General features: G+C 36.7%; 1 protein-coding gene across 6 annotated transcripts in view; it reads right to left on the minus strand.

The window, feature by feature from the left end:
* The window catches only part of VTI1A (vesicle transport through interaction with t-SNAREs 1A), a 286,215-nt gene that overhangs the window by 99,948 nt on the left and 158,669 nt on the right, over nt 1-27,598 (minus strand). For 4 of the 6 annotated variants that reach the window (XM_068949618.1, XM_068949619.1, XM_068949621.1 and 1 more), the window contains 2 exons: nt 15,492-15,562; nt 9,807-9,868 (listed from right to left, as the gene is read on the minus strand). In XM_068949618.1, coding sequence (XP_068805719.1) covers nt 9,807-9,868; nt 15,492-15,562 — 133 coding nt within the window. Of the gene's footprint in view, nt 1-9,795; nt 9,869-15,491; nt 15,563-27,598 lie in introns of all 6 variants that reach the window. The other 2 variants (XM_068949623.1, XM_068949622.1) reach the window with 1 other exon arrangement.

A 27,598-nucleotide genomic window follows, 5' to 3' on the forward strand; every position in this document is an offset into this window, starting at 1 on the left:
GAAATACACAAGTGCTTTTTTGCTTGCACAAGCATTAGTCTATCAGGAGTTGGGAGGGAGTCAGTGCAAAAATAATTTTTAGAAGCAATTTTTATTCAAGGAGAAAATTTATTTGTTGCTGTTATACTCTTAAGCTATCGGCAGATCTGAATGGAACGAGATGAAGACCTCTGTTCTAACTTGCAAACGCTACAATAACCTTTTGGGATACAGCTTAGTTAATACAGCAAAGTTCAAGCTAAACAAAAGCTCTAAGGTAATAAATGCTACATAGTGAATCCTGCAAGCTAAGCCATGTTAACATTCACAGAAAAAAAGGTTAATATTTGCAGAAGGCAAACAAATAGTCAGTGAAAAACTCCTCTGCTACCTTTTTAAGTTGGAGAGCGTTAATACTACTTACCTACACAACTGTGTACACCCACAATTCCTCAGAATATACAAGTGGACGACATTTAAAGTACCATAGCAAGAAAATCCAAAACATGCTTATCTAAAAGTCAATATATGAATCAAACCCTTCTTTACAGCAATCTGTTGCCCCATGCCATTTTCAGCATACATCTTCAGCCAGCCCACCAGCCCATGAAATTTCCAGCAGCAAAGATGGTCTAACTTACTAAAATAATTCTAATAAATTATAGCTTTAGATTGTTCAAATTCATTGATTAATTTTTAAGTTATTCCAAAAGAGAGCAATTAATAAACTGCTCTTACAATTTCAGTTTTAATCCTGATTCTAAGACAAAAGGAGCATTAGCACTTAACATGTAAAAGTTTGTCTGAAGCAAGCAGGTTGCAAGAGTTTCTCCTTTGTTTTTATTACTCTAAATACAAGTCTGCAGCAATTCCAGTGTTTTTCCGTGTATTACTGCAGTTACAAAAATACTGTAGAGAGCATAAATCTCAGTGTTTATGGGAAAACTGTTCTTTCTCTGTCCTTCCAATTTTGTTCAATTTCTACACTGGCTTTTATTTGCTTTCTTGATCAGGCCTAAATCTTCCACATTTTTTGAAATACAAGAGCCAGCCAAAATTAGCACATTTTCTTTCTCCCTACCACCAAGCAGACTAAACAATCTCTCATTGTAAGACCGCACTTTCTAATTCATGACTTTGTTATTCTTCAGACAGATGCTCAGCAGGTTAGCGATGTGTGAACATTTCTTCCGTGGAGTTTAAAAGGTCCAGTACAACATAATTACATGCTATGCAAGGATATAAATTTTCCCTCAGTTTTGCTCTTGTCCCACAGCAGCACTAATTTATCTGTAACAAATTCTAAGTGATCCTGTTTTTCCTTAGCTGTTGATTTCTCACAGAGTCATCATTTACAGCCTTCTTTGCAAAACTACAACAAATACCCACCTCCCCCACACACCCACAAGACTTGCAAGTTTAGGTCATGGATTTTGTCATAGAATTTTTGTGATTGACTTGAAGAAAAATTGTACTCAGCAAATTCTGAGTTTCCCTCTGCTCCAGATGTTGAGCACTTAATCTCTTGCATATTCTTGCATATAGCCAAATTTCAGACCAGAAGGGAGAAAATAAAAAAATTCTGAGATTTGACAATATTACAGCCTTTTTCTTAAAAAACTTAGAAGTGCCACAAAAAGTTAACTTCCTGTATTTTGTCAATCCCATTTAAGTTTCAAATGTTACTTTTAGCCAAATCAGTCTATAGTCTAGTTTTAATCCTGACATACAACAGCATAAGAGTGATTTAATTTTGGTGTCTGTATTTGTAAAGCTCTCTGACACGTACACATGAAGCTACTGTTTGGAAAGGCTGAAATTCTAGAAATTGCCCATTAGAACACTATCAAATTCTTCCAATTTTACACTTTAAAATCCCATCAAAAGGCTTGGTTGATGAAAACTGGAAATTATAATTTAATTCTGTACACTCTCACTCATGTTCTCTAATTCTTGAAAAGTGCAGCAGAAATTAGTTTCCACAGCAGAAGTTATTGCAGTGCCATGATAGAGCACCGAAATCTCTTCAAATGCACAAGCACATAAAAGCTCTCTGTCCATCCAGGAAAAAAGGCTGGGCTAAACATTAGGAAAAACATGGAATGGATGGTTGAGGAAATAAGGAACGTTCATCAGTGGAGAACAGGCCAGACAAACATCCATCAGGACTGATGCCGGCATAGCCGATCCTGCCTTAAGACAAAGGGATGAACTTCTCTGAGGTTCCAAGGTGATTCTATTTCTCTTTGGGAAAATTTGTGGATTAAAATGAAATGACTGTGTAGCAAGATATCATGCAGAGCTGTGATGAGAAAACTACATTTATAAATTAATGGTTTGAAAGACTCTATAGCAAATGGAATGTGCAAAATGAGGCACATACTGTTCTGCAACAGTTATAGTGTGAGTGGTGTCAAGAAGAACACGATCCTTAATTTACTGTTGGCCTTAAGAAGTCTGACTTCATTGACTTCTCAAGAGTTGTCCCACAGCAGCACTAATTTATCTGTAACAAATTCTAAGTGATCCTGTTTTTCCTTAGCTGTTGATTTCTCACAGAGTCATCATTTACAGCCTTCTCTGCACAACTACAACAAACACCCACCTCCCCACACACCCACAAATAGTTGTTTCCAATTATTTCTGCAATTACCAACGTCAGCTTACACTAATGGGATCCCTACTTCACCCTGCATCACGTAAACAATCTAACCACATTCAAAATATTTTTGCAACATTCACTATTCCTGAATATCATGTCAGAGAGAATTAAACTAAACTCTAAATCTAAAATCTACCTGGAACTACTGCAAGAAAGCACTGCACTGACTTGCTGATACGAGCCGTGCCTTCTCATGAAAGCACATGATGGGACATGTATTGCAGTTCAGACATGACAATGCTGACTACGAAATGCTCTTTTTTCACTCATGACACCAAGTACTGTAAACCTTTTCAGGCTCTAGCTGCTTAGTGATAGTAAACGTATCTCAATACAGAGAACAATCACAAAGGGTTATATGAAATTTATGATGCTTTACATGCCTATTATGATGCTTTACATTCCCGGTGTATGCAGTCTAGGACTAGCCTGGACAACTATCCATTGGGACCCTGCTTTCCTGCAGAAATACAACCGTGCTTTAGATAATGTCCTTTCCAGCTGTTCAGCTTGACACAAATAGATGGAGGGGGGCAAATGAGATAGTAATTCCAGATGATGCAAAAGAGGGAATGGAAAGGACAGAACAAAGGCCATTGTATATTTAAAAAAGAAATGAAAAAAAGAGAATTAGAAACATTGTCTGAAGAATGCTGAGAGCCTTGCTCATAATGGACTTAGTGTAGGCAGCCTGACACATGGGAAAAGCTTTCCAACAATCCGAAAAATAAAACAAGGCTCCAACACAAATGATTCAACCTCAGTGAATGAAGGATATGTCCTTCTAAGATTTTGCCCAGGTGTAACGAGATTACAGCACAGTCTTTATTTTATTCTATGCACTTTCGTTATTACAATGTAAAGATCAACCACCATGCTCCTCTTTTTTCCAGGTTTGGAGTAAACTTAACTCTGCATCACTTAGACTATTGGAACTGAAGGTTTGCAAAGAATGGGGTGGCATTAAATTAATCACAACTGCATGCTTGCAATGTTGAAGTTGGTCCTATTCTGTGAGGCATTCAGTACCTTTAAAATATTGCTGGGAATTCTCCACCTCCACTGCTTTCAGTAGCTGTGGTGGTTATATATATGCTTCTATGATGTACAAAATGAAAGTATCTCTAACCCTGAATGAAAGTAGAATATCACTTTCCAAAAGTATTTTGTCATTTCCAAACATACAGAACACTGTCCAAGAAAGAGACACAAGATTTAGAAAATGGCTTTCAACTGATTATTAAAGACATGCATCCTACATATGAAAGATCACGTCATATCTAAATCAGGAATAGGGAATGCACACTGTCCCACACTTATTTTAAAATTCTCACTGTTCAGACCTTTTGGTCACTTCTCTAGTCCCAAGATAAGTGTATCCCTTTATTTGTAATGTCTCAAAAGTTTACATGTTTTCTGGTTGGATTCCTAATGATGAAGAATGTTTACTCTTAAGAATTTTGCTGACATTACATTTACGTTTTCCAGATGTTTTGTCCATCGCTTCGACAAAGACACAAGGTTTCTTTTTAAAGTTGGGGAAAAAGTGAAGAATGGCCACTACTAATTAATGCTTAGATTTATTCTGGAATAACAAGCTATGTGTTCCTTATCTAAAGACTACCTTGTGATTAACACTGCCACAAAACTTAGCAGTTTCATTTTGAAAGGACCGAACTCTCCATAATTGATAAAGATTACTTGCATATCAAAACACAAACATATACAATAATATAGTAATCAAATAACTATATTAAAAACCTAAAAGTCAGAAAATTGAAAAAATACAGTTAGCACTTCCACTGACAGTAACAAACACTTAAATATATCATATATATTTTATGGTTCCCATTTAAAAATAGAAATGCTACAGACAGGCCTTGAGCAAGGAGCACAGCAAAAGCTGTGCGGCTCCACAAGATGACCAAGAATCATTCTGTCACTTACTCCCCCCTTATTCAGTCCTCCTGAAGTTAAGGGAATTCCTCCTCTAGTTTAAGTTAACCATATGCTTAAATGTTTTTCTGAATCAAGACCTAAATTACTGGAGTAAACAGCTGCAGCTGTATATGTTCAACACGGAACAGACACGTTGCAAAAGGATTTGTCATTTCAATCATTTTTCAGAGTAGAAATACATCTTGAGGTAAAAATAGAAATATATTTGTGTACCAAAAAGCTGTTGAAACAATTTCTACTCAAAGTCCTTTTGGCTTGAGACCAAACATGTAAAGTTCCTGCTGGAAAGAGGAATTTCTCTATTAGCATAAAAACAAGGCAAATCTAACTGCATGTTAAGCTTCTCTCAGTATCTGCTACAGGAAGATCTTCCACAAGAAAACTCAAAAGTTACGGCTTTGCATGACTGATATTGAAGTAGGCTTTAGCTCAGAAAAAAATTTTATTGTTATGGATCTTTTGAGATGGAAAAAGAGATTGGTAAGGAAATAAGGAAGAAAGTGATAACACTTTCACTATTTGTTTCAGTTTGTCTCAACAGAGACATGACTGTCTTGCCTGCTGTTGTTCTGTATATGGAAATGTGGGTTTGGCAGCCAAGAAAGAAGGCAGAACAGACTATAATTAACTTTTTACAGAAACAAAGTGTGAGAAAGCAAAAAATTCCTTATGCATCCACTGTTGCCTCACCATCCCACCAGGTCAATGGATGGAGGTGGAGCGTCTTGCAGTTTGTTTACAGAATTTCCTTACACAGAATTTTATCTCTGTCTTATGACCACTGAAGCCTTTTCACATCAGCTGAAGTCATTTGAGAACTGCTAGGAACAAGTGCAATCCAAGTCCGAACCCCAAAGCTGGATTTTAAAATACTTATGTTTTCAATCAATTATGCTTAGAATTAGAGGCAATGGACACAAGCTGCACCATGGAAAAATTTCAGTTAGATACCTGGAATAATTTCTTAACTGTGAGGGTGATCAACTACTGGAACAGGTTGCCCAGAGGCTGCAGACTCTCCAACCTTGGAGATGTTGAAGACTTAAACAGACAAGCCCCTGAGCACCCTGACCTGATTAGATCTGCTTTGAGCAGGAGGTTGGACTAGATGATCTCTAGAGGTCCCTTCTGATCTAAATTATCCTATGTCTCTCTGAAATGTTGAAAAATAACTGTGGTGACCAGAAACCTTTGGAGTGCAAAGGTACAAGGAAGTTTGACTACAAGCAATGTAGGACGTTGGACTACCAGAATTTTCCTAGAAAGAAGCCTGAAGAAGCTTGAACACAATTAGCATGGAGGGGGAGGCATTCCCTGGTTCTAGTTGTAGTCACAGTGGTCATGCAGATGTTGGCAGGTCATATAATTTATCACCTGAGAGCTGAATACTTATTGTTTCATTTCCATCAGCTGGAGCTAGTGGCTGTGTCCCATCTGAAATTAAATTTTTAAAAGTCCCTTTTATAAGAGCAGATGTGTTCATGAGCTTTGCAATGCATCAAGTATAACAACTTAGAAGACGAAAATCTGGAGATAGAAGATAGAGTTTTGGCATCAGAAATTCTTGTTGAGCCAGACAGAATAAAATGTTATTCTGGAGGGCAGCAGATATTTTTCTAAAATATTTTACTGCTGTTTGCAGGGGGGATAGGTGGAATTTATCTCCTAATGGGATAAAAATTCAAATTTACTGAAATTTTTACATGGTTACTTTTACGTTTGTTTGCTTCCCACTGGGCTGTATGTGGCTTGGAGACTGTCCAAATTCCTTTCTTAAAAGCTTTTCTAGGCTATTGGCTTAGGATATGGGCAAAAGAGATATTCATTTCTGAAAGACAGAATAGGTTTCAGAAAATATTCTCCTCTGCCTGTTTCTAACACACCGTGCGCTCCCTAATTCATAGTGGAGTAGAGGCCAAGGGATAGATGTCTTAGATGGTAACATCGCAGATGACTGTGGAAGATGTCGTTTCCTTATGTTAGGATCTATTATTTGAAAATTCTGTGATTGAAACTATACTGAGCTTCTATTATAGTGTCACAATTTTAAACGGAAGTCATAAAATATGTCAGGATGTGCAGAGCTCTAGATACATGTAAAAGGAAATGATTAATGTTCCATTTTTGCTGTACTTTCCTTCACTGGTTTGACAGACTTTCACAAATTCCTATCAACATGCTGATATCATCCTAGTAATGAAGTGCCATAAGTGGAATATACTAGTTTACAGGAGTCTCAGTAGGTTTATGTACAGAAAAATATGTACATTTGAGAAGGTAGGGAAAAGACATTTCAAAGTGAGAACATTTTAAAACATTTGTTCTAAAAAATCTCCTTAAACAAATACCCAAAATACTGGCAGATAACAAATTCTGATACATAAACCTGGCTACTTCAAGTTGCTAGAGCAACAAACAAGGGTAGGAAGATCTGTCCTTATTCTACTATGGACTTCCTGAGTGAGCTACACCAACACACAAAGCCTGTCCCCACTTTTATTCCCCACCTCTAGAACAAGCATAATTTTCACACACAAATACATGACCAGGGCATTTAGGCCTCATTAAGAATCCCGCCTTTCTAAATATCTAACCAATATATTTGGCTCCATTCAAAAGAAATGCTGGTTTACCTTTCTCAGGTAGTAAAACCAGAAGTAGCTAGGCATTAATTTGATGCATAGGGTTAGTCTGGCATAAAACTTCAAGAATATCTGCAAATGTATTTGTGAGTTCCACAACTAAGTTGAACAATGTTTGACTTAACATTACCTTTTCCATATAATAACTATGTGAAGTATAGTCATTCACCATTGTTCTTTATTGGTTCCACTAATTAAAGTGAAATATTGTGTGGTACTTAGTGAAGTACGCAGAATTAGGACACAACTGCCAATTTGCGGTAATTATTTTTCTTATATTCTACATGAATTATCTAACTTGTGCTGATTTCTTGGGCTTTGTATTTTATGATTATTCTTGTGAATGAACAGTATTTGAGAGCTGCTGAAGCTGGGAAAATGCTGGATATTTCTACCCAACAGTCATGAAATAAATTAAATTCACCGAGGAGTCTGCCTATTGCATGTTTTTAAATAACGTGCTGGAAATCTTCTACTGCAAGCTGCACCTACGCCTAGGAATTTCTTTCTGCACGTACATCAGTTAAATATCTCAACCGAACCTAAATCCTAATGTGCCTTTCATCCAGATGGGTGACTTAGCTTAGCAATTTTGCCATAGAAAAAGGAAATCCAGTGCCCTTCTGACATACAGAAACATGCCATGCTGGTGCTTGACTGCATAATCCTCTTGTCTGAAAATAAGAACCCAAGTACATTTCCAGAAAGATTGTATTTTTCAGTTGGCTTATGGAACACTTGTAAACTAGGACTCCTAACTGTGACTCCCAAATACAAAACAAAGTCAAAGGTTACAGCATATGTTTTTGTTTCAGCTTCTCTAAATTACTTGCAAATGTATTCAAACACAATATGAGGAGATACTTTATTTTATTGAAAATAACAGACTACAGGGTGCTGTAAAAAAGGCTGAGGTACCTCAAGCATAAACATGGAAAGAATACATTGGTTTAGAAACCCATAAATCCTTATTTGAATCTGCCAACCTGAAAGCCAAGTAAAGCCCGAAAAAACTATTTTTCCTAAATGCTATGTCTGATTAAGCCATACTATTAAATGACAGCTGAACTTTAACATTAATATGATATTATTTAAATAACGGCATGTTTTTTTTTTACACTAAAATGATGAATGATTTTTGGACAGCTCAATTGACATAAAGCAAGAAACCCCTTTAATGAGATTTGACAAAATGGAGACATATGCAGAATATTCGTTACAGCTCATGTCGCAGGGCCCTTCCTGGGGGGACTTGGGTTTGGTTGTTTCTTTTCTTTCTTTCCTTTTTTTTATACATTATTTTGATTGTCTACAAGCACTGAACCATCCCTTTCAATTGCCACTTCCTTTCTCCATGGATTTTGAATTTAGCTTGTGTCATTTACATATTACTCTTAATCAGAGAATTTTATATGTTACGGTTCAGAGTTGGAATTGTAAGAAATCTGCGGAATGAAGGCATGAAGGTCAGTCATCTTAACCTTTGCCAACTGGGTATACAAGGAACTAACAAAGCTATTTTTCTGAGGAGACTTATGAAGAGACAAAGCTTGCACTAAAGAACAACTTACTAAATTCTGGTTTTGATATTTTCCAAGTCAAGTGGTAAATCAAAAACTATGCTAAAACTTCTTTTTCTTTTTTTTTTTTTTTTAAGTAAATTGCATCAAGCAAACACATGCAATGTAAAAACCCTGGGAAAGGTAATTTCATACTGAATTCTTCCAAGGATTCTACAAGGTCCCTTAAAAATGTGTTTCATAGCATCCAATACAACTGATCAGAGTGATGCTTTTCCTCTTTAGGAAGTTGAATAAGAGCACAGAAACATGGACATCAGAGAGACACTTGGGTGCTGCTTTATTAAGTAAAGAGTATACATATCCAGAGATGTCACTAATTCAAAAAGGCTGTCTGGAAGAGCAATGATGTAAATTCAAGGTGGCTTGTAATCACTGGATAACCCTCCCTGCAATCTCAGATAGACTTTTAGAAAACTGCAAATTTTTCATTCCCACATCATCTAACTTGGGGACAATTTTCATAACATTAAAAACTTGGAAGAAATATGCTAAAAACACAAGGTTTGACAGTGTGTCTTCCTAGTCTGTTCAAACAGAATGGATCATTTTAACTCTTTCTGTGTGTAAATTTACACTGTTCCAACACATTTACAAACTCTCTCTCATAAAAATTAACATGTAAAAAAAGCTGAAAACACTGAAGCCCTGAAAACACTCAAGAATCACTATCATCATTGAAAAGCCTAATTTTAGAACAGAATGAAAAAGAAAACAAATAAAAAGAAACCAAAATGACAAATGATTGAGCAAGGGGTAATCCCTCAGGCTACAGAAAATGTTTTCTTTAGCTGTGATAAAACCTTCTATCTAACCATGCCTACTTTATTATCAGCATTCATTTGAAGAAATTCTATACAGCAGCTGGTGTAAAAAAAAGTCAGGCAAGTCAGTAAAAGGCTGAGGTTGAATTAAAACTAAAAAGAAAGGTAGAGAGGGAGAGAGAAAAAAGGAAAGAGAGAAGTGTCCCTACCTTGGCCTTACCTTCGCAACATTCCTGTCAAGATCCTGGAGCTCTTCCCTAGGTTTGCATCTGTTTCTCTAAGCTGAGGAGAAAAGAGCCCTATTAAAATCAAAAGGCACACGTACTCCATTCTGTACAAGAATGGATACTTCTACTGTCATTTGATTCAATCAACCTCTGTTTTAGCCTACAACAAATTTACATGTAAGAAACCCACTGAACTCTGATATGCAAAATTGCTTTGTCTGGTTTTCATTTATATAAAGATGAAACCTATGGAAGACAAGACATTGAGGCAACAAAGATGAACCAGGACAGAAAGCAAAAGCTTTACAGATAAAGTGTTGAAGGTAGAAGCTATATAGATTGCTATCTGTAATTCCCACTGATGTGTGCATGTATATGGCTTCTGAACTTTAGTGAGTGCACCAAGGGATTGAAGGTACAGTCCTGTGCTCTGTGCCTGATGCTTTACCCAAAGAGAAACAAATGTATCTTTCTTTCACTGTTTTTAAAAGAAAAAACAGTACAATGGAACAATGTCATTTTACTTATCTGTGTAAAAGAAATATGCCCATACCGTCTCTTACAAATGAGACCTGTACTGACCTTGGAGCAGCCATCATTGAAATGGCATTGAAATACTTTACAAACACTGACTATGTAAACTATAAGAATATGTACATAGTATGTACTTAAGGTACATCTGTATAATACATATTTTTGCTTGTAAGGATTATCTCAGTTCCTCACTGACCGGAAACAGCATTTTAAGAAGTTCAATAGGACACAGAAAATGTGCATGTACAGGTAAACTTAATTAGATGACTTATTCCAGAGCTCGCTAAAAAATCTTGCAAAATAGGTAAATGCCCAATTGAATAAAAAAAAGAAATTGAGAAAACTAAGCCAAGTTTTGAAGAAAATTAAATTCATATTTGAAAAGAATAAATTATTTCTGTTGTTCTTTAAAAAGGAATAAACCCTCCCTTTTCTTTTTATGTTTATTAGTCTCCTACTAAAGGAAGTCTAGAAAAAATGAATTACAGTATATAGGAACAACAGAATTACTCTCCTATTGCCTCTTTTGCTGCTGATAGCTAAAGGAGAGACATCTCTCGACATTCTAAAGCTCCTGGAACCAGTGGGACGCCAAAATCTGTAAATAATTGCCAGTAATAAAACAGCAAGGATCACTGTTTCTAATATGCCCAGAAACACAGCTACACATACATAAATATAAACATTCTTTTCCTTATGAAAGTTGAATATTTACCGCTTCATTATCAACTCAGATTGAAAGGATTATCTGACTCATTTACTTCTTACTAAAGAAACTTTGTTGTAGAAGATAAAATGCATCCTGTGTTATAAATCCATCAAAACACTAACACTGCCCAGAAAAGTGGATATCTTCCAATAACAAATCACCTTCACCATAACAAATCACTATTATATCTTGAATGTATGTATAGCAGCAATATTAAAAACAGTTTCTATTTTGGAGCCTGATAGTGTAAATATTTCCTACCAAATTTAATGCTTATTACTGAAATCAGTAGTTGCAATCAGTGGCATACAAGCTTTAGGCATAAGTTTCCTTTTTGTTCATGTAAAAATTATGTATTAGTATAACAGCGTTTAATGTAAACACTGCTAAGGAGATACCAAGTAGAAGCTGCGACTGAATGACACCAGAAAGACTTGCTTTTAGCAATACCGTCCGTATTCAGTGGAAAGGTTTGCACTGACTCTCAGACCTCTACAATTATGTACCAGGATGGGATAAAGATGAGCACTGCATGCCGGGGAGGGCCATTCTGTTTTTCTCCTGGTTCATCTAGGCAATTCAAGCTCCAGAAAAGCAGTTTAGCCCAGTTTGACACAAGTAACAGAAAAAAAAAGTGTCATAATAATAATTTTTAAAAGGCTCATTAATAAATCAAGTTCTTATTCATGCTAGAAGGGAATCTGAAGTAAAAATGCATGCTTTACATTGGTCTTTTATTATTCATAAAGATGCATTTAACACTTGAGGCTTCTCCTCCCTTTTCACAGAAAAGTAGCTCTCTCCTTTTTACCATTGTATGTTTGATCCTAACTTTCCTCTTGTTGCTGCAGGATTCTACCTGACAGCTAGAATCAGTACTGATAGTTAGGAATGGGAAGTTGCACCTTAAGGATTCACGAAGTCCTCTAAGCAAGAAGATCTGATATTTCTATGGTAAAAAAAGGGGGGGGGGCCAAAAGAAAGGTTAAAAAAACAAACACATACACACAAACTTGGAAAATATCCTGCTGCAACTCCAGAGAGTGCTAAAAAACCCTAACCTTTTCTTTCTGCACTGGCAGAAAAACAACTAAAATTTTCAGATTGCAAGTTTGGTTTTATTTAAAAATTAAATATTTAGTGAAAGCTCATCTATCATTTCTTTACCAATACCACAGCTCTGCAATAATAAGCTGAAGAGTTCGTGGCATGCTAACCTATTAAATGGTAGACTCCTTGGCACTCATTTCACAGAAATGCTGTTGTGAAAACCTTTTGGAAGATGCTTTGACATTACCAAAGACAAATCTACACAGTTTGCAAAAAAGCTATTTTTCAAAAAGCAATATTGAGAAAGGAAGAAAGATGGAAAAGAAGCTGATGCTGACATCTTGTCCGCCTCACATTTTAATTTAAGGTTTTACTCAAAAACGTTGCCTCTTTTAGAATCCTGTATAATCTAGTTAACCTATCTGATTCTTGTAGCAAAGCCTCTACCCCTTCTGATTTTTTTTTTAATAGTTAGGAATTCCTGTTCATGGATGTTACCACCCATGTAAATTGCACTACACATCTCCTTACATTCATTCCAAATACTACTGGTTATGTCTTGCATTTTTCTTCTTTCACATTTTACTCTGCAGACAGGAAAAACCATATTTAACATTTAACAAAACTACACAGACACCTAATTCAAGTAAATTTACCTCATAAGAAAATCTCTCTAATTTTCACAAGATAGAACTTCTAAAAGTTTGTTCCCTGGTTGGTAACACAATGCCTCCACGTATTAAGTGTACAGACACAATGTGCTGATGGAACACCTCAGTCCTGGGCTTTAAAAAAAAAAAGTTATCCAAGGTCATCTCTGACTGTACATGTGAGCTTGCACGGGTCCACGTACAGCTTGGACAGGTCCACTCACGTAGCTCCAATGAAGAACTTTTCTGAATCTTCCAAACATAAAATCTTAAGTGGCACAAGGTAAAAACTTGGAATTTGAGACCTTCCACTTACGACAAGAGGTCTTTCTATGAATTGTATTGGATACATTTCCCTAGAAAACACTTATTTTTAATACTGCTCCTTGTAGCTTAAAGGTCTTGCCATAGAAAAAATTGACTGTGCAGGTAGAAGGCACAGAAAAAGGAAAGGTTATACTAAGAACTGTAGGCTGACAGAGTCATCAGAACTATACTCCTCTTTCTCAAACTTTCCTGAGGATTTTGGCAGAAAGGAATACAAGTTATTCACCTCCGTTGCCTGGGGTTTACTCGACCAGATAGAAACAGAAAAGCATCTCAGACTTAGCAGTCATTAGGGATGTGATGGTGGGGGTGGGGGGGCAAATGAAACAGACACTTGTAAAGTTGCCTGAATAACACTTACTCACATCCCTTAGCTATATTTAATGATTTAGCTATATTTAATGATTTAAAGCAGCTAATGCCAGGATGTGAGAAAGCAACTGGTATAGATCAGATCTTCTGACAGAAAATGCCTCATTAAAGCTGTCATATGAGGCTTTACCAGTCAAAGAAATTCAGACAGAGAAACTTCCTGAGACAGAAATAGGAGGGTTTTTTTAAGTGGTAGTGGTCAACTACAAGTCTGTAAGATGATTTAGCTTTGGCAAAACTGGACACTAAATAAAGTATCTGTTCAGTGTGTCCTGGAGAAAATATCACAGATAGAGTCACTCCTGGTTCTAGGCAGTTAGTAGCATTGGTAAGACCTTCCTGAAATCCTGTGAGCAGAAATCAGAACGGAAGAGGCAAATCTCTTAGACCAAAGTGCAGAGAAGTTGTATGAGTGGGAGGGATGGGCTACAGGGCATCTTGATTAAGTTCTGTAGAGTAAAGAAGATCTCCATGGAGGCAACATGAAGCAAAAATTACATAGATACCGTATCTTGCCTGCATTCATAGAGCAGCAGCATAAAAAACTACCACTTGTTATTCCACACAGAAAGAAATGGTGGCTTTACCCATAAAATAGGAAAGCTCCTCACTCCAGTAGAGTGAACATGATTAAAGAACTTCTCCTCTGGTTTGCTGGAAGTGTTTGGAGGCTCAAACTCCCAAATGGTTTCAGCACAGAGATGTATTTTGTGGACGCTGTCTTGAAACCTCTGCTCCTTTTGGTTAGTTGTGGACAACTGAGCAGTAGAAGGCTCCCCAAGCAGATCTTACTCTCAAGACTGTTGTCTCACTATGCTGTAGCTTCCTTTCTTTCCTCCAGATCCTGCTCTTATCTTTATCCACAACTCCTTTCCTACTCTCCTTTTGTCATCAAAACAAACTTCAGGAGAGACGGAAATAATAGCAAGAAACTCTACACTTCACAGTGTGGGACATGGGACAGCCAGCAGTCTTGCACATTTCTGTGGTCAAAAAAGTCCTTGATTGCCTTGCTTTGTGTAGAGAAAGCTGTTATCCAACCTGTAAAATAGGGCAGTGATGATGGCTAGCAAGTTAAATATTTTTTTCCTAATAATGAATTTCTCATTATTTTTTATAAAAATAAAAATTTTCACAGGTAGATCTCAGAGACATTTACAAGGGGAGGGGATAACCACTTCATTTAAGAAGCAAGAAAACTGAAAAAAGGTGGCAACTTAATATCTCAGCAGCAGAGAAAGCTGTTTCCGTGCATGAGATTAATACTGCTTCCTAATGTTACAGACTCGTCCTAAGGACAAGAATCCCCGTTCTGAACTGTCTGGGAAGGATGGTGCCACACATGCACCCCTCCAATGTTCTGGAATGCCGTTATCTGACCATGCCCCACACTGTCCCCAGGTTTTTCCTGACTCAGGTAATCCACGCATATTTAAAGCCATAAATTATACATTGGATTTAACATGCATATTTTTATAACTTCAGCCCCAAACTTCCTTCCATTAAGCTAGTGGGAGTTTCAACATTGCCTTTAAAAACAGCAAGACCAAAGCTATCACTTGATACTATTTTTTTCTTCCTGAATTTTTCTCATTCCAAACCATGGCATACATCCTAAGGAGGCAATTATTAGCAGCTAATTTTCTTTGCAGCTACGAAGAGTGGGGTTGATCAATTATTTAAAGTTAAATTACAGCATTGAACTTTGTTTTATGGAAAGTCCAAGAAGTTATTGCAACAGACACTATAGAAAATCCTTCAAAGGGCAAAAAGCAGATTTGGCTGTGACACTGGGAACAGAGAGCTTGCTTCCAACAGTGGGTTTGTTGACTTCAGTATGACTAGCTGTGAGAGAAGCTCTGCAGGATTGGGCCCATATGAGACACTCTTTAACTGCATCACTGCAGATGGCAATCATGACAACAGCCGATTTATTTAAAACTCTAATCAATATGCTGGATAATTTCTGCATGCAGGGCAAACTTGCCCAAAGCAAATAAAATCCTAGACCAGCAATTATTTATTATCAAACTTACCCTTTCCCGAGCACGCTGGATCTTCTCTCTGTCATGGCTGAGGTTTTCCAGCATCTCCTGTCCAATCTGTTCTGCATTAAAAAATCAAAATGTAAATCATGAAAAATATAGCTTGCGACTGTAAGGCCTCAAAATGCCAGGTTAGATTGTAACACAGCTAAAGAACAACTGCATTTAATACACATAATAGCCTAATCACTCCTCCTAACTGCAAGGAGGAAGACATCATTATACTAAATTTTAAGTCTGCCAAGCAACATAAAACCGAAGAAGTAGCAGTCAAACCAGAGGCTGTCCTCTTGCAATCCACTGAAGTTGCCTAGACCCTGGGAACTGATGCTAACCTTTGGTCTATGAAACAAAGGCAAGAAGTCTTTCAAACTTGCTCTAAGTGCTGGGTGTGAATACTTCCCATACACTATTTAAGCCCACTCCTTGTCTTAGAAAGGAAGCCAGGAAGCTTTCACTAAAACACTAGTAATACTTACACTTCTGAAGACACTGAAAAGTCTTATTAGAGGAAAATATTTCTCTGTGCTTCTCAGCTTTAATTATTGATGTTTAAAATAACCCAGCCATCTCAGGCAAAGGCAGTTAACCGGAGTCTATTTTGCTCCACCATTCGCTACTTCTGGCAAGCTTGGAGGTGCACCGTAATGGATCTCCTGATGTATTTAATTATATACATATACACTAATCTATTGGCATCGCCTTTTGTTTGTATACTGGTTGCTTGCTTCTATAGCTTACACGGAACCAAAGATTGCAAAATTATAACGGAGAGAGGAATCCAGGCCTCAAGACATGGTACAAAGAACACAAGATGCCAAAACTTTCCTCTTTAAACGCCTTTAGTCAGATGCTCCTCTTAAACTGAAATAATGGCAGCAAACATAGAGAAGAGATTTTCATCTTCAAAGCTCTATAGAAACATTAAGCAATCCTCCCCATATTTCCTGAGGGAGAAAAATAAGTTATAACTTTCCCATTTTACAGACAGGGAATCAGACGCAGGCAGCTGAAGCAGCTGTGGCTTACCGCAGGACACACAGCTAGTGTGAGACAACCAGGCATTTCTGTGCACTGTTAGGCTACTTAGCTAGATTGCCAGAGAAATGTACGAAAACCAGAGCAAACTATAAAAAATGTGATTGTTTTTTCACAGAAAAAACAGAAGTAATGCCTTGTTTTCATTCTGGTGAATGAATAGGATCTTGAAATGTTATTATTTAAATAACTGCAAGCAAATAAATCAGTAAAAAATTACCAATATATTACTAGCCCAAACATGACTATTTCTTTTTAATAGAAGTGATTCATTTTTAGGATATAATCCAAATCAGATTCACATCAAACTTTTAAAATTTGAGACAAGCAATTTTTTTTTTCCCTAAATTCATTTAACATAAGGTATACATTCTGCCAGATAAGGTCTAAGGAAATTCATTACATATATATTTCTCTATCTGTTGCCAAGTACAGTACAAGTAAGATAAATATTTTCTCAGATATCTGACCACAAATTGACATCCTCATTATGCTATCTTGTCCCTCTTGGCTTGCTGCTCTTTACTTTTAGCTGTATATACAATGCCTCCCAAAGGTGAAATGTGGTAAGATATGTGGTTACTGAGTTTAAAAAGCTGTAAGGTGCAGTACAAATGGTAGACTAAAAGTGATTCGAGACAGAGCTTTGTGTATGTTCACATGTTAAAAGACTTACTGGATGAAACTATACTAAGCTTATTTTTCATCAAAGCACTTATAATACTGGAATACGCAAAGAGATATATGCACTTAATGTAATTTGGGGAGAAAAAAACCAACCTCAAAATCCTTAAAAATAGAGGGAAAAAAATCTGCAAATTACTAACCACGTAACGCGAGGTGGAATAATGAAAAATATTTATTTCTAAAAACTGCACATGTTTGTGTACAGACATAAAAGAGTACAAGGAGTTGATTTGCCTTCAAAGGAAGAAACGTAAAGTAAATTGCTAAAACGGTTTGGTATTTCACAAACAAAGCTCAAAATAACTTTACAGGAAACAGCCCTATTTTTATTACACCAATTTTAGGCAAGTTACTGTAGGGTTTTTTTTTTTCATCTTCTTCCTGTCACTGGTAAGTTCACACTCCTAGCTTTTTATAATGATTGAGTTTATTTTCCAACCATCAATGTGACAGCAGCACCAACTGTAAGTGAGGGTAAAACACCGTCACTTTGACGAATAGTGTATTTTCCTCTCATTGTTGATGACTGAAGACATCAATAAATAAGGAAGGAGAGCATGTCAGCCAGAATATCACAGAATGAATTGTTGATATGACACTTAGGGATTAAACCTTCAGCCATGAAGTTCAAACTAGCAGAAGGGTCTGAGAACTGAGATAGTTGCATTTCTTCCCAGCAGCCTCTATAGATAAATAATTGGACGGATCATCAATTTTACAGGAGCAGCTTTACTCTACATGCACTTTGGTTGATGATCTTTGGCCTTTTTAGGGCTCAAATAACAACATAAGTTGAACAAAGAGACATAATAGAGGTAACAATCTCACAATAAGTTTGCAAACATAAATTGACACCTTTATCCACAGATCCTTTTCATACCCTTGTTCTACTCTTGGAAATTTCACTGATGATGGTAAAAACTTGATTTTCAGCTGGAAGGTCAAGATGGCTAAACAAAAGTATTAATAAACAAAGGAAAAGTTCAGGCATATAAACTATATGAAGACATGTCTCTCTGCTTGGTTTGTAAACGAAGGTGCCCAGGACTGGAAAAAAAGGCAGCATCGGCCCAAAACACAGCTAATTACAAGCTGGATATTATTGCTATCTGCTTGCTATCACATCTCAAGGTTCCCCAGGACTCAGATGTTTTCCTGCCTGTTCCAACCTTCATCTATGTGGCAGATACATGTTTTTAGTGTAACAGTACTGTATAGATTTTTCCAGACTACTTAAAATGCAAACCACTGATGATGTTACAACAGTTACGGCAAAAGGTCATGTTTCTAAGATATAATGTAGTGCAGATGCATGAAATAAGACTATACACAAAATGAGGGGTGTTGTATGTTGCCAGTAACCGTGCTATTTCTATGGAATCTTAACAATGTCAATTATTTCGGGTTTATCCTGTCCTTTTAGGGGTATGCATGGACAACATCTACTATAGTGCAGTCTCAAGTCCTACAAATGACTGTGTAGTGCTGCCTTTTCTAACAGATATTCCCAAAGAGTCACATAAAATTATGTTCTAAAATTACAGCTGAACTATAAGAAGCAGAAGCATTTACATTATTATCATCACCTATGTACTGACACAGGCAAGAATATTCACGATACAGATTATCTCACTTTTAAACTATGCGGTGATGAAATAAAGAAAAGAAAATTCTCAAAAAGTAAATGACTTCATTTACAAGCATCAGACTTAAAAGGAACTAGAATGCTAAACTTCATAGCCCCAGATATATTCTGCCTCAAAGCTGCTTGAACAGAGTATGGGAAATCAGCCTCTTCACTGCTGAAAAGTGTGGTAATAATGCTATGTTGCGGGTCCTACACAAATGGTGCCTGGCTTTATGAGAGCCTGTTGTACAAGAAGAATATAAAATTTCTCATTTGAAAACTGAAAATAATTGGAGGAATGAAGATGCTCCTCCACTCCTCCATTTATGCAAAAATTGGCACATGGTTTTCAACTTCTATACTGAGATACACCCAAAAGACAATGATCACTTCTGGTGTTGCTTTATGCTCTTGAATATGGCCTTATTTTGAAATTTGCCTGTAATATAGTATTTATTTACATACATATATCATTATTATTTAGTAGATCTTCGCCAAAGTTTGGTTTCTAATACTTACACACTCATTTTAAGGATGTAAGATAAGTTGTGCTTGATCGGTTTTTGTTTTCCTTTTTTTTTTTGCTTCTGGCCATTTAAGTACTTATCTACTTTAGCAGCTAAACTGATTTTGAAACTGTTTTTTCTAATCATTCAAGTCAATAATACTTTCTTCTTTTTTTAAGAATGATGCCTATATTTACTCAAGAGACAGGAATGACCCTCTGCAGGCTTTTGGATAAATAAATGTGCATTTTATGAATTCTGAGGAGAGAGTCTCCATTTTTTTTTCCACATGAAAAATAAAAAAATCTGACATGGCTTATATAGAGCTTTTCCTCTCAAAGTGTACCCTGTGTACTGAACAACAACAACAACAACAACAAATATACTTACATATATATATATATATATATATATATATATATATATATATATATATACACATACACACATATGTTTCATAAAAGGCAACACATATCCTGAAATGGTAAAAAGAAAACAGGAAAATAGGGCTAAAGACAAGCAAATCATGGAAAGGATGCCAGGAAGTATGATTTTCCCAATCTTATCCTATGTACAATGCATGCATCTGAGCTATGTAATCAGAGGTGGGAAGAAGACAGTCTAATGCACACTGGGAAAAGGAGATCAAGTTAGAGCATCCAGATGTGGCTGTTCTACAGAACCAGGAAAAAACTCAGCAACCCACTATTTGTTGTGAGAGAAGGACTCAGAATAAGAATGGAGAATATTTCCATTCTCAGATCCTCATCCTTGCCCAGCGAGTAATACCATTTTGGGAATGCACTTCCGCATTCTTTTTGCCCACAGACATCTTGTGCTTAGATGATGTAGCAAAAGCTTATGGGAGATTTTTGGAAGGGAACTATGCTGACACAAGCAGAAACTCAGTAAACAGATTCAAGGTGGGGTTGAAAATACAAGGCTGTATTTTCAAAACGTAGCCATCTCACTTTGGATGGGTTAAAAGTTTAGATTTTAGTAGACTGAGAGAGATAAATCATCAACTGGAGTTTCTAGAAAAATATGCTAGAAAGTCTTAAATGTTGGCTGTTCAGAGGCGACAGCAAGCAGATTTACAAGGCGGGAGAATGTTGTAGGAGTCAGAAGAATTCAGGGTTGAATCAAACGCTTATGCTCTTGACAACAGAGAGTTAGTAAAGAAAGTGATGACACATCCTTAAGTGTAGAGACACAGGTAAAAGTCCTATAAACTTGCAAGTGTAGAGTTGATATATATTTAGGTTGAACAGCCAATATAATTAGAGATAGAGGGATTTAGACCATTAAGGTTATTAAATGACAAGTATAGGATAATATTGATAAATGAAGGATAATATAAAGGCTATACGTCTATGGAGAGACTATTTGTAGAGCATTAACAGAACAGTGAAATGTGAGAGTTACTCAAATACCTCAAGAGTCTGCAACAGAGAAGTTAGTTTGCATGTTGTTAAATGGTCATTTTAATGGATAGTAAAAAAAAATTAACTACATGCTGTAGGGACTAGTTGGCCTCTTTAGCGGATCTCGTTGCCATGCTTTAGAAAGGATACCGGCAGTCAGTCACGAGCAGGCACTGAAGACAGCCAACACTTCCAGAGCTTTCAGAAGTTCAGTTACAAGAAAGTATAAAAGAAGTTGCCTAGTCTTGCTGTGAACAAGCCCTGTCCTCCCCTCGTCCCTGCCAAAATACCTCCCAGTCCTCCCAAGTCCAAGATGTCCACAAAACTAAAATACAAACATTTTCTAAAGGAAAAAGGTTTCTATAAACTGTAATGGATGTCCATGAAATTATTTTCATTAGCAAATGACAAAAGGGGTCCTTCAATGCTGAGGTCAGGGAAACAAAAAAGAAAAGAAGTCGGAAAACCGAATCTGAATTCAGGCTCCGTGCTTTGGTTAAAATAAAGATGAAAAAATATTTGTGGAAGATGCCACATGCCTTGAGAAAAAATTGGGAGCGATTTATAATCAATGCTTCTGATGATGCAGGCCTACTCCATCCTTCCCAAGATAAAAAAAAAAAAGACAGACGAATGAAAAGAAAATAGGAAAAAGAAGGGAGAAATGGTATGTGACAGACCTAGTAACTTCACCTTTAGTAGCCTTTTCTTTTACTAAGGTTTCATTCGTTTTCTAAAATCCAAACTTACATCAATGTGCTGATATAAAACTACTCATTTCTCACTACCTGACGTATTTTTTTCAGTCTTCTCCCATCATTCATCTATCTGAGCTCCCTTACTAACATCCTCACAGCAACATTCACAGGAGGTGGCAGACTTTGATTCTACCGAGCGCTCATCGCTACATTGAAGTCCAGTCATTGTTCTAGCCATCCACCAGCTCTGCAATGCTCCTCTGCTCCACATTCCTCCCTTCAAATTTTCTCTTTTTTCCCTTCCTTGGAAAAAGTTCTAAGGCAAAAGAAATCTTTGCTTAGTGCATTAAGATAAGTAAACAACCTGCTACCACCATTTCAGTCACTTACGGAAGTGAAGTTGGGAGCTAACTCACAGTATCGTTTTTTCCTACTACTTTAAGCAGCAGGAAAATCAGAAGGATGGAAGGAAGTATCTGCTCGCTCTTAGCTGTGGTTCGAGGAACAGATGCTGCTTCATTATAGTACAGCCAATCTTGACCTTTTCTGAAACTGATTTAGCAGTTAGAGAGTATTCTAGAAAGTATATAGAGAGAAGTTAGAAAGTATCAGCAATCCTGACTGCACCTGAATCAAGTTGCAGCAACATACCCTCTAAGACTCGACGCACAAATCGTCTCTTAATTAAAACTATAATTCCAAACAGCAACAAGACAACGAACCAGTGATCTTTGGCTCACCTAACTCATGCTGAATTCATAGTCATAATTTAATCAGAAATGATCCACCATCTAAAGAGTTTTCTGTAAGCTCAAACCAGTGTAAATAATTTCTTTGGACCCTGCAGTACTCTCAAAGACTTAAAACATGGGTAAGCAGAGAGTTGGCAACTTAAAGATTCCTCCATTCAGCAGCTTGAGGCCTTGAAAATCTTGTTGACCCTATCTCTGTAGCTGATATACTCTTAATGCAATTAATGCACTTCAAGACACAGAGTTTAACACAGAATAGATGAGACAGCTATTGGCCAACCAGCAATAGAAATCGTAATCACATTAGGTTATTAAAAGAGGAGAAAACATATTGAAATTTTGAAATATATTTTAAAATTGAAGTGTGGGGAAGGAGATCTTTTTCAAACTTAACTATGCAAAGCTGCAGCGTCTGACATTTAAACAGTGCAAAGACTAAGAATACAGTCTGCTAGTTATTTCTGTCAGTACTGAAACAGCCGTTTTTTAATCGATTCTTTGGGAGCCATTTATGTAGCCAAAACAATAAGAACAAGGTTCTTTGCTTATCGCAGTTTCTGGATCTATCTCTGTTTGTGCAGGTTTCCCCCAATACCCAAATATTCCAGGTTATCTTGCCCCTAGTATTCAAGATATCCTGAATCCACAGACCTATTAGAAAGTCAGGAAAAGCTGAGAATGTGAGCAAAAATTCTTTACTTGTTCGATCTTTAATACTTCCACGGAAATAAAGGGGTGTTAACCTTTCTTGCACTGTTCGTTCAGCAATTCATTTTATATGTGAATGGAACTATCTCCTGTAGTATTCACATTCATATTTAAACAACAAAAAATAAAAATAAAAGTATCCAGAGATCAGAAAAATAAAACAAATCTAAAGGATGACTAATAAGTATTGCTTAAAATCATTGACCGAAAAGTGTAAGCAATTTGTGCAAAAAATAATGCATGCTGAAAACAGTATATGATAAAAAAAAAAAAAAAAACTTTCTTAAACGGCAGAAAGCCCACAAAGCAGGTGAACAGCTCAGCAACCTCGAAGCTGGCTTCAGTACAACTCATTCTTTGAATACGAATTAGCAATGGGTAATCGCAGCATATTTATGAGGCCTTTTGCCTGGTCCTTCTCTCCAGTGAATGCTGTATTATTCATTGCGTGTGCCCTGACCCCAGTGCGCTCCTGTTCTGACAAATCATACTTGATTAAGACAAATCTTTATTAGTTAGCTAGTCAACTTCCCCATTTATCATTTGCAAATCCCATTCTCCTTTTTGGGTACAGTGGAAACAACTGAAACCATTTTTTTGCCTTATAAAATGAAATGCCTGTTAGAGACAGTAAGTGCAAACAGAAGCCTAGAAATCAGTAAGAGACAATAAAACAAAGGTTTAACAGGAATAAATTACAAACGTGGCAAAACTCTAACACAACAGCATATTTTACATAGGCTGAGGAAACATTAATTAACTCATCCTTTCAATGTAGTTCCCATTTTCCCACCAACCAAATACTCTTGCAAAACCTAAACTCCATATAAAAGAATTGTATTGCAAAGTTGGAGGCTGAAAGTCTCAAGGTTTAAAAGAAATAATAAAGAGATTGCTGAGTAAAGTTATTGTTCAAGGTTTCTACCAAAAACAAAAAAATCTTTCAAAAGATGATCTATAAAAAGAGGCAAAATGAATTCAAAATTATTCATGAAGCTTCAGTTTCCCTTGAAAATGTAATATTTCTCCAAAAAGATGGCAATTTGGAGAGGAAAAAACCCTTTCAGAACAACGTTAGGTTATTCCTCGGATAATTTACAACTACAAAACCCTGTGATGTCCAAAGCATACCAGTTTTGTCATGATAGTGGTTTTGCCCACAGAGAAGGATGTTTCTTACATCAGGGCTCTGGAGACCTGAAGCCTCTACTTGCACAGTAGGGCTGAGGGGCAGAGGGAAAGTACAGTCCACAGTTTATTAGACTGGCTGTGGTTCAAGCTCCAGCTCTCCCCTGTCTTTTGGTCTGGCTTTTAGAGGGACCTCTAAGAAGGTGTTCACAGTGCCTAACTTCATACTCCTTACTGAGATGCTTACTGTAAGAGTCTAGTGTTGCTATATGTGAATGCAGGGAGGCACAACCAGTGCATAGTGCTGAGCCCTTAAGTGGGAGGCCTACAGTTAAATTAAACACCTATTTAGTCTTTGTGCTGTATATATGTAAAATGCAGAAGATTAATCACTCTACACACAGGGCTGTTATAAGGAAAGACAAGGTAAGACACTTAAGAAAGAACGGGAAATAAAAGTACCTGAACCAGAAAGAAATGTACAATTAAAGCAATGCTATAGAACCGGTGGTTATGATAACTGGTCTCAATAAATAAACTTTACCAGTGAGTGCAGCTAAAGTAACACCTCTTTATGGAAAAACATTTGTCATTTCGCACTTATCTGTATTTTTGTTTGGTGACTGAAGTGTAGTAGTTTGTGTATTTTATTAAATTTAGAGTCTGTACTCATGTTTTTATACATAATGATATTTAAAACCACTACTTAGAGTCTGCATTCATGCAAAATACAAAATTTTAAAACCTGCACCTAAAGGACAAAACATCAACATAGCCATCTCTGTGCTGCTTGCACAGTATACTTCTCATGGACGGCTCTCTTCTTGCTCTTTTTCTGTACTTACACACGCTTTCAAGCAGTTTTTCCTTTGTTTATATTTTTATTTTTCCCTGCAAAACTGAAGTAGCTATGGATTCTGTTCCTTTTTCACACACATCAGCTAAGTGTTAGTTAGTTCCATCTGCAGTGTTGCCTTTGATTACACACACAGTAATCCTGCGAAAACTGCTATCTCAGTAAACCCACAGCAAGGGAACAGAAGGGACAAATATGCGATGGCCTGGCAAATCACGGTGATCAGGAGGGACATGAGAAGGAAAGAATCCAGACTGATTTTAAAAGCCAGGTTGAGCTTGCAGGACTATATAAAAGAAGCAAAAAAATCTCTGCTTTTGTACTTGTTGACTGAGGATATTTCTTCTGGAAATTACTGAGATGGAGTAAAAGACTTTCCCCTAATACACTTTCACAGTACTCAGAGTAGTATCATATTTTAGGATCAAGTTATGGTCTTTACAGTCCTTAATGGTTTGGGTCAGGGCTACAAGAGATCCAGCTTCTCTCTGTTCTGCATTACTTGAATTGCACTCTTCAGAGGCAGGTGACCTGCAGTCTCCATGATGGAGCCCTGGCAGCAGGACAGCCTCTGAGAGGACGTCCTACGTTGGGATCACATCTCCTCTCCCTTCTGCTCAGATATGTTGCTGTGCAGGACATGCTGCTAAAGACATCAGGTGTCTGTTGTAGGATGTTATTAACAATTTCATAGGCCTTCCTGGCAGGGCAGTGTTAACATGTATTTCTGTGAATGTTCTGTATGCTGCAGAACAAGTTAAATACATATTTCTTTCTACTTAGAAGATCAGCAATAGCAAACACAATAGCAAATAATAGCAAAACAGTATGCCTAGTACAGCAGCTAACGTCACATAACAAAGTGACAAGTACCTGGATTCTCTGTAATGCTCAAAGATCAAGATCCTAGTGAGGGCAAGGTCAGTTTTGGAAAAGGACCTTGGACCGCTGGGTTCTGTACTTAAAATGAATGCCATACCACCCAGGGGAAAGTGCAGTCCAGCTGACCATCCTCAGTGACCTGCGCACAGAACCAGTCTCACATTTTATTGCCATCCAGACTGTTTAGGACTCCAGTAAAAACTTATCTTTTTGAAAAAAAATTTTGAGCAGTCTTCAATGCTGCAAGATGGGGGGGAATTGAGAGGCCATAGTTTTACAATGAGCTCTGCCACTGCTTTACATCAGGTAAGTGTTTGTTCCTCCATTTCCCCATTTCTAAAATGGGCGTGAAGGAATCCACATTGGTAGAACATCATATCTACTACGAAGAAGATTATATTCCCATGGAAGCAATTCAGAAACTGCATTTAGTTTGCTATATAGTCACTTCCATTATAAGTATTAGTTTGTCCACCATTTTAATTGACAAAACAGTATTAAGAATTATTTTTAAATGAAAACTAAAGTGGCACACTCCTCAACTAAAGGACATTATGTTTAATCTTATAAAGAATTTCCAGATTATTTGAGCACCAAAATATAATTATGCCATGATCTATTAAATTGGTAAATTACTGCAGTATGACATTTTAATGCAAACACCCAGTTTACAAACATAACTTTGCTAGAAATTCTCAAGGAGTGTTAAACTGATGTCAGTGTCTCAGTAATTTCGCAGTTTAAAAACAGTTAGAAATGTAATGACTACACTGCACTTGATTAAAGCGTTTACAGCTCTAATCAAAAACTGACAGCAAGATCAAAGATGTTAACTTAAATCTCTCTTCTAATTATGTTTAAAATGCCACACCTCAGGCCTGTCTCTCCTCTTCTTTTTCAAACCAAATTCTGCTTAAGAAAGATCTAACACTTCTTAACAGTTCATTATCCAATAAAACTATTCAAAGCTTAAAAGCAATCTACACAATTAGTCAGGACCTCAGGGAGTCCACCGGTAGTCTTTATTACAGGGCTTCATATTAAAACACCTTAATTATATTTGTCAAATGGATTTCATTAAAACCCATCGTCACTTTAATTTTCATATTTTGACAGTGCTGGCATAGCATTATTACCACCTGCCAAGCTACGAACTACAACAAAATTATCAAATTCCTTCAAATACTAAGCCGTTTCTTTTTGTACCTGACCAATGATTTCCCTCTTTTTGGTGAATGTACCATAATTAAGGGGAATAATTAAAATTCCATATTCAAGCAGCACACATGCAAGCTAAATGTACAGTGTATCTGTTGCAGGTGTGTAAATAAGAACCTATATGGATACCTGGTTGCCAGGAGCACGTAATACAAAGGTAGGACACATATACTGAAGCGCTTCTGAATAATAAAGCCAAGACATCAAACAGAATGCACTATTATTTAATCAAATGACAACCATGACGACTTGAAAGCAGAGGACATTTTAACTTCTACTCATTATACTGTCATTTCAACATAACAGATCCGGGGATTATGGCCATATACTGTAATCACAATTTTAGATATAATCCATTGAGGTTACACTTGACTTTAGACAATCACACTGAAATATAATTATAATAAGATTTTTCATCCTACCTACATACAGCCAGTACCATGACAAGGACTTCTCATATTTATGATATAATTCCAAATGTAAGACATAGCAATTGCTTTTTAAAAAATACTTAACGCCATAGCAATGAACACTTTTTGACAATACCAATAATAAAAAAGTGGGCATTAGCGTC

Source organism: Struthio camelus, chromosome 7 (genome assembly GCF_040807025.1).
Source record: "Struthio camelus isolate bStrCam1 chromosome 7, bStrCam1.hap1, whole genome shotgun sequence".
NCBI lineage: Eukaryota > Metazoa > Chordata > Aves > Struthioniformes > Struthionidae > Struthio > Struthio camelus.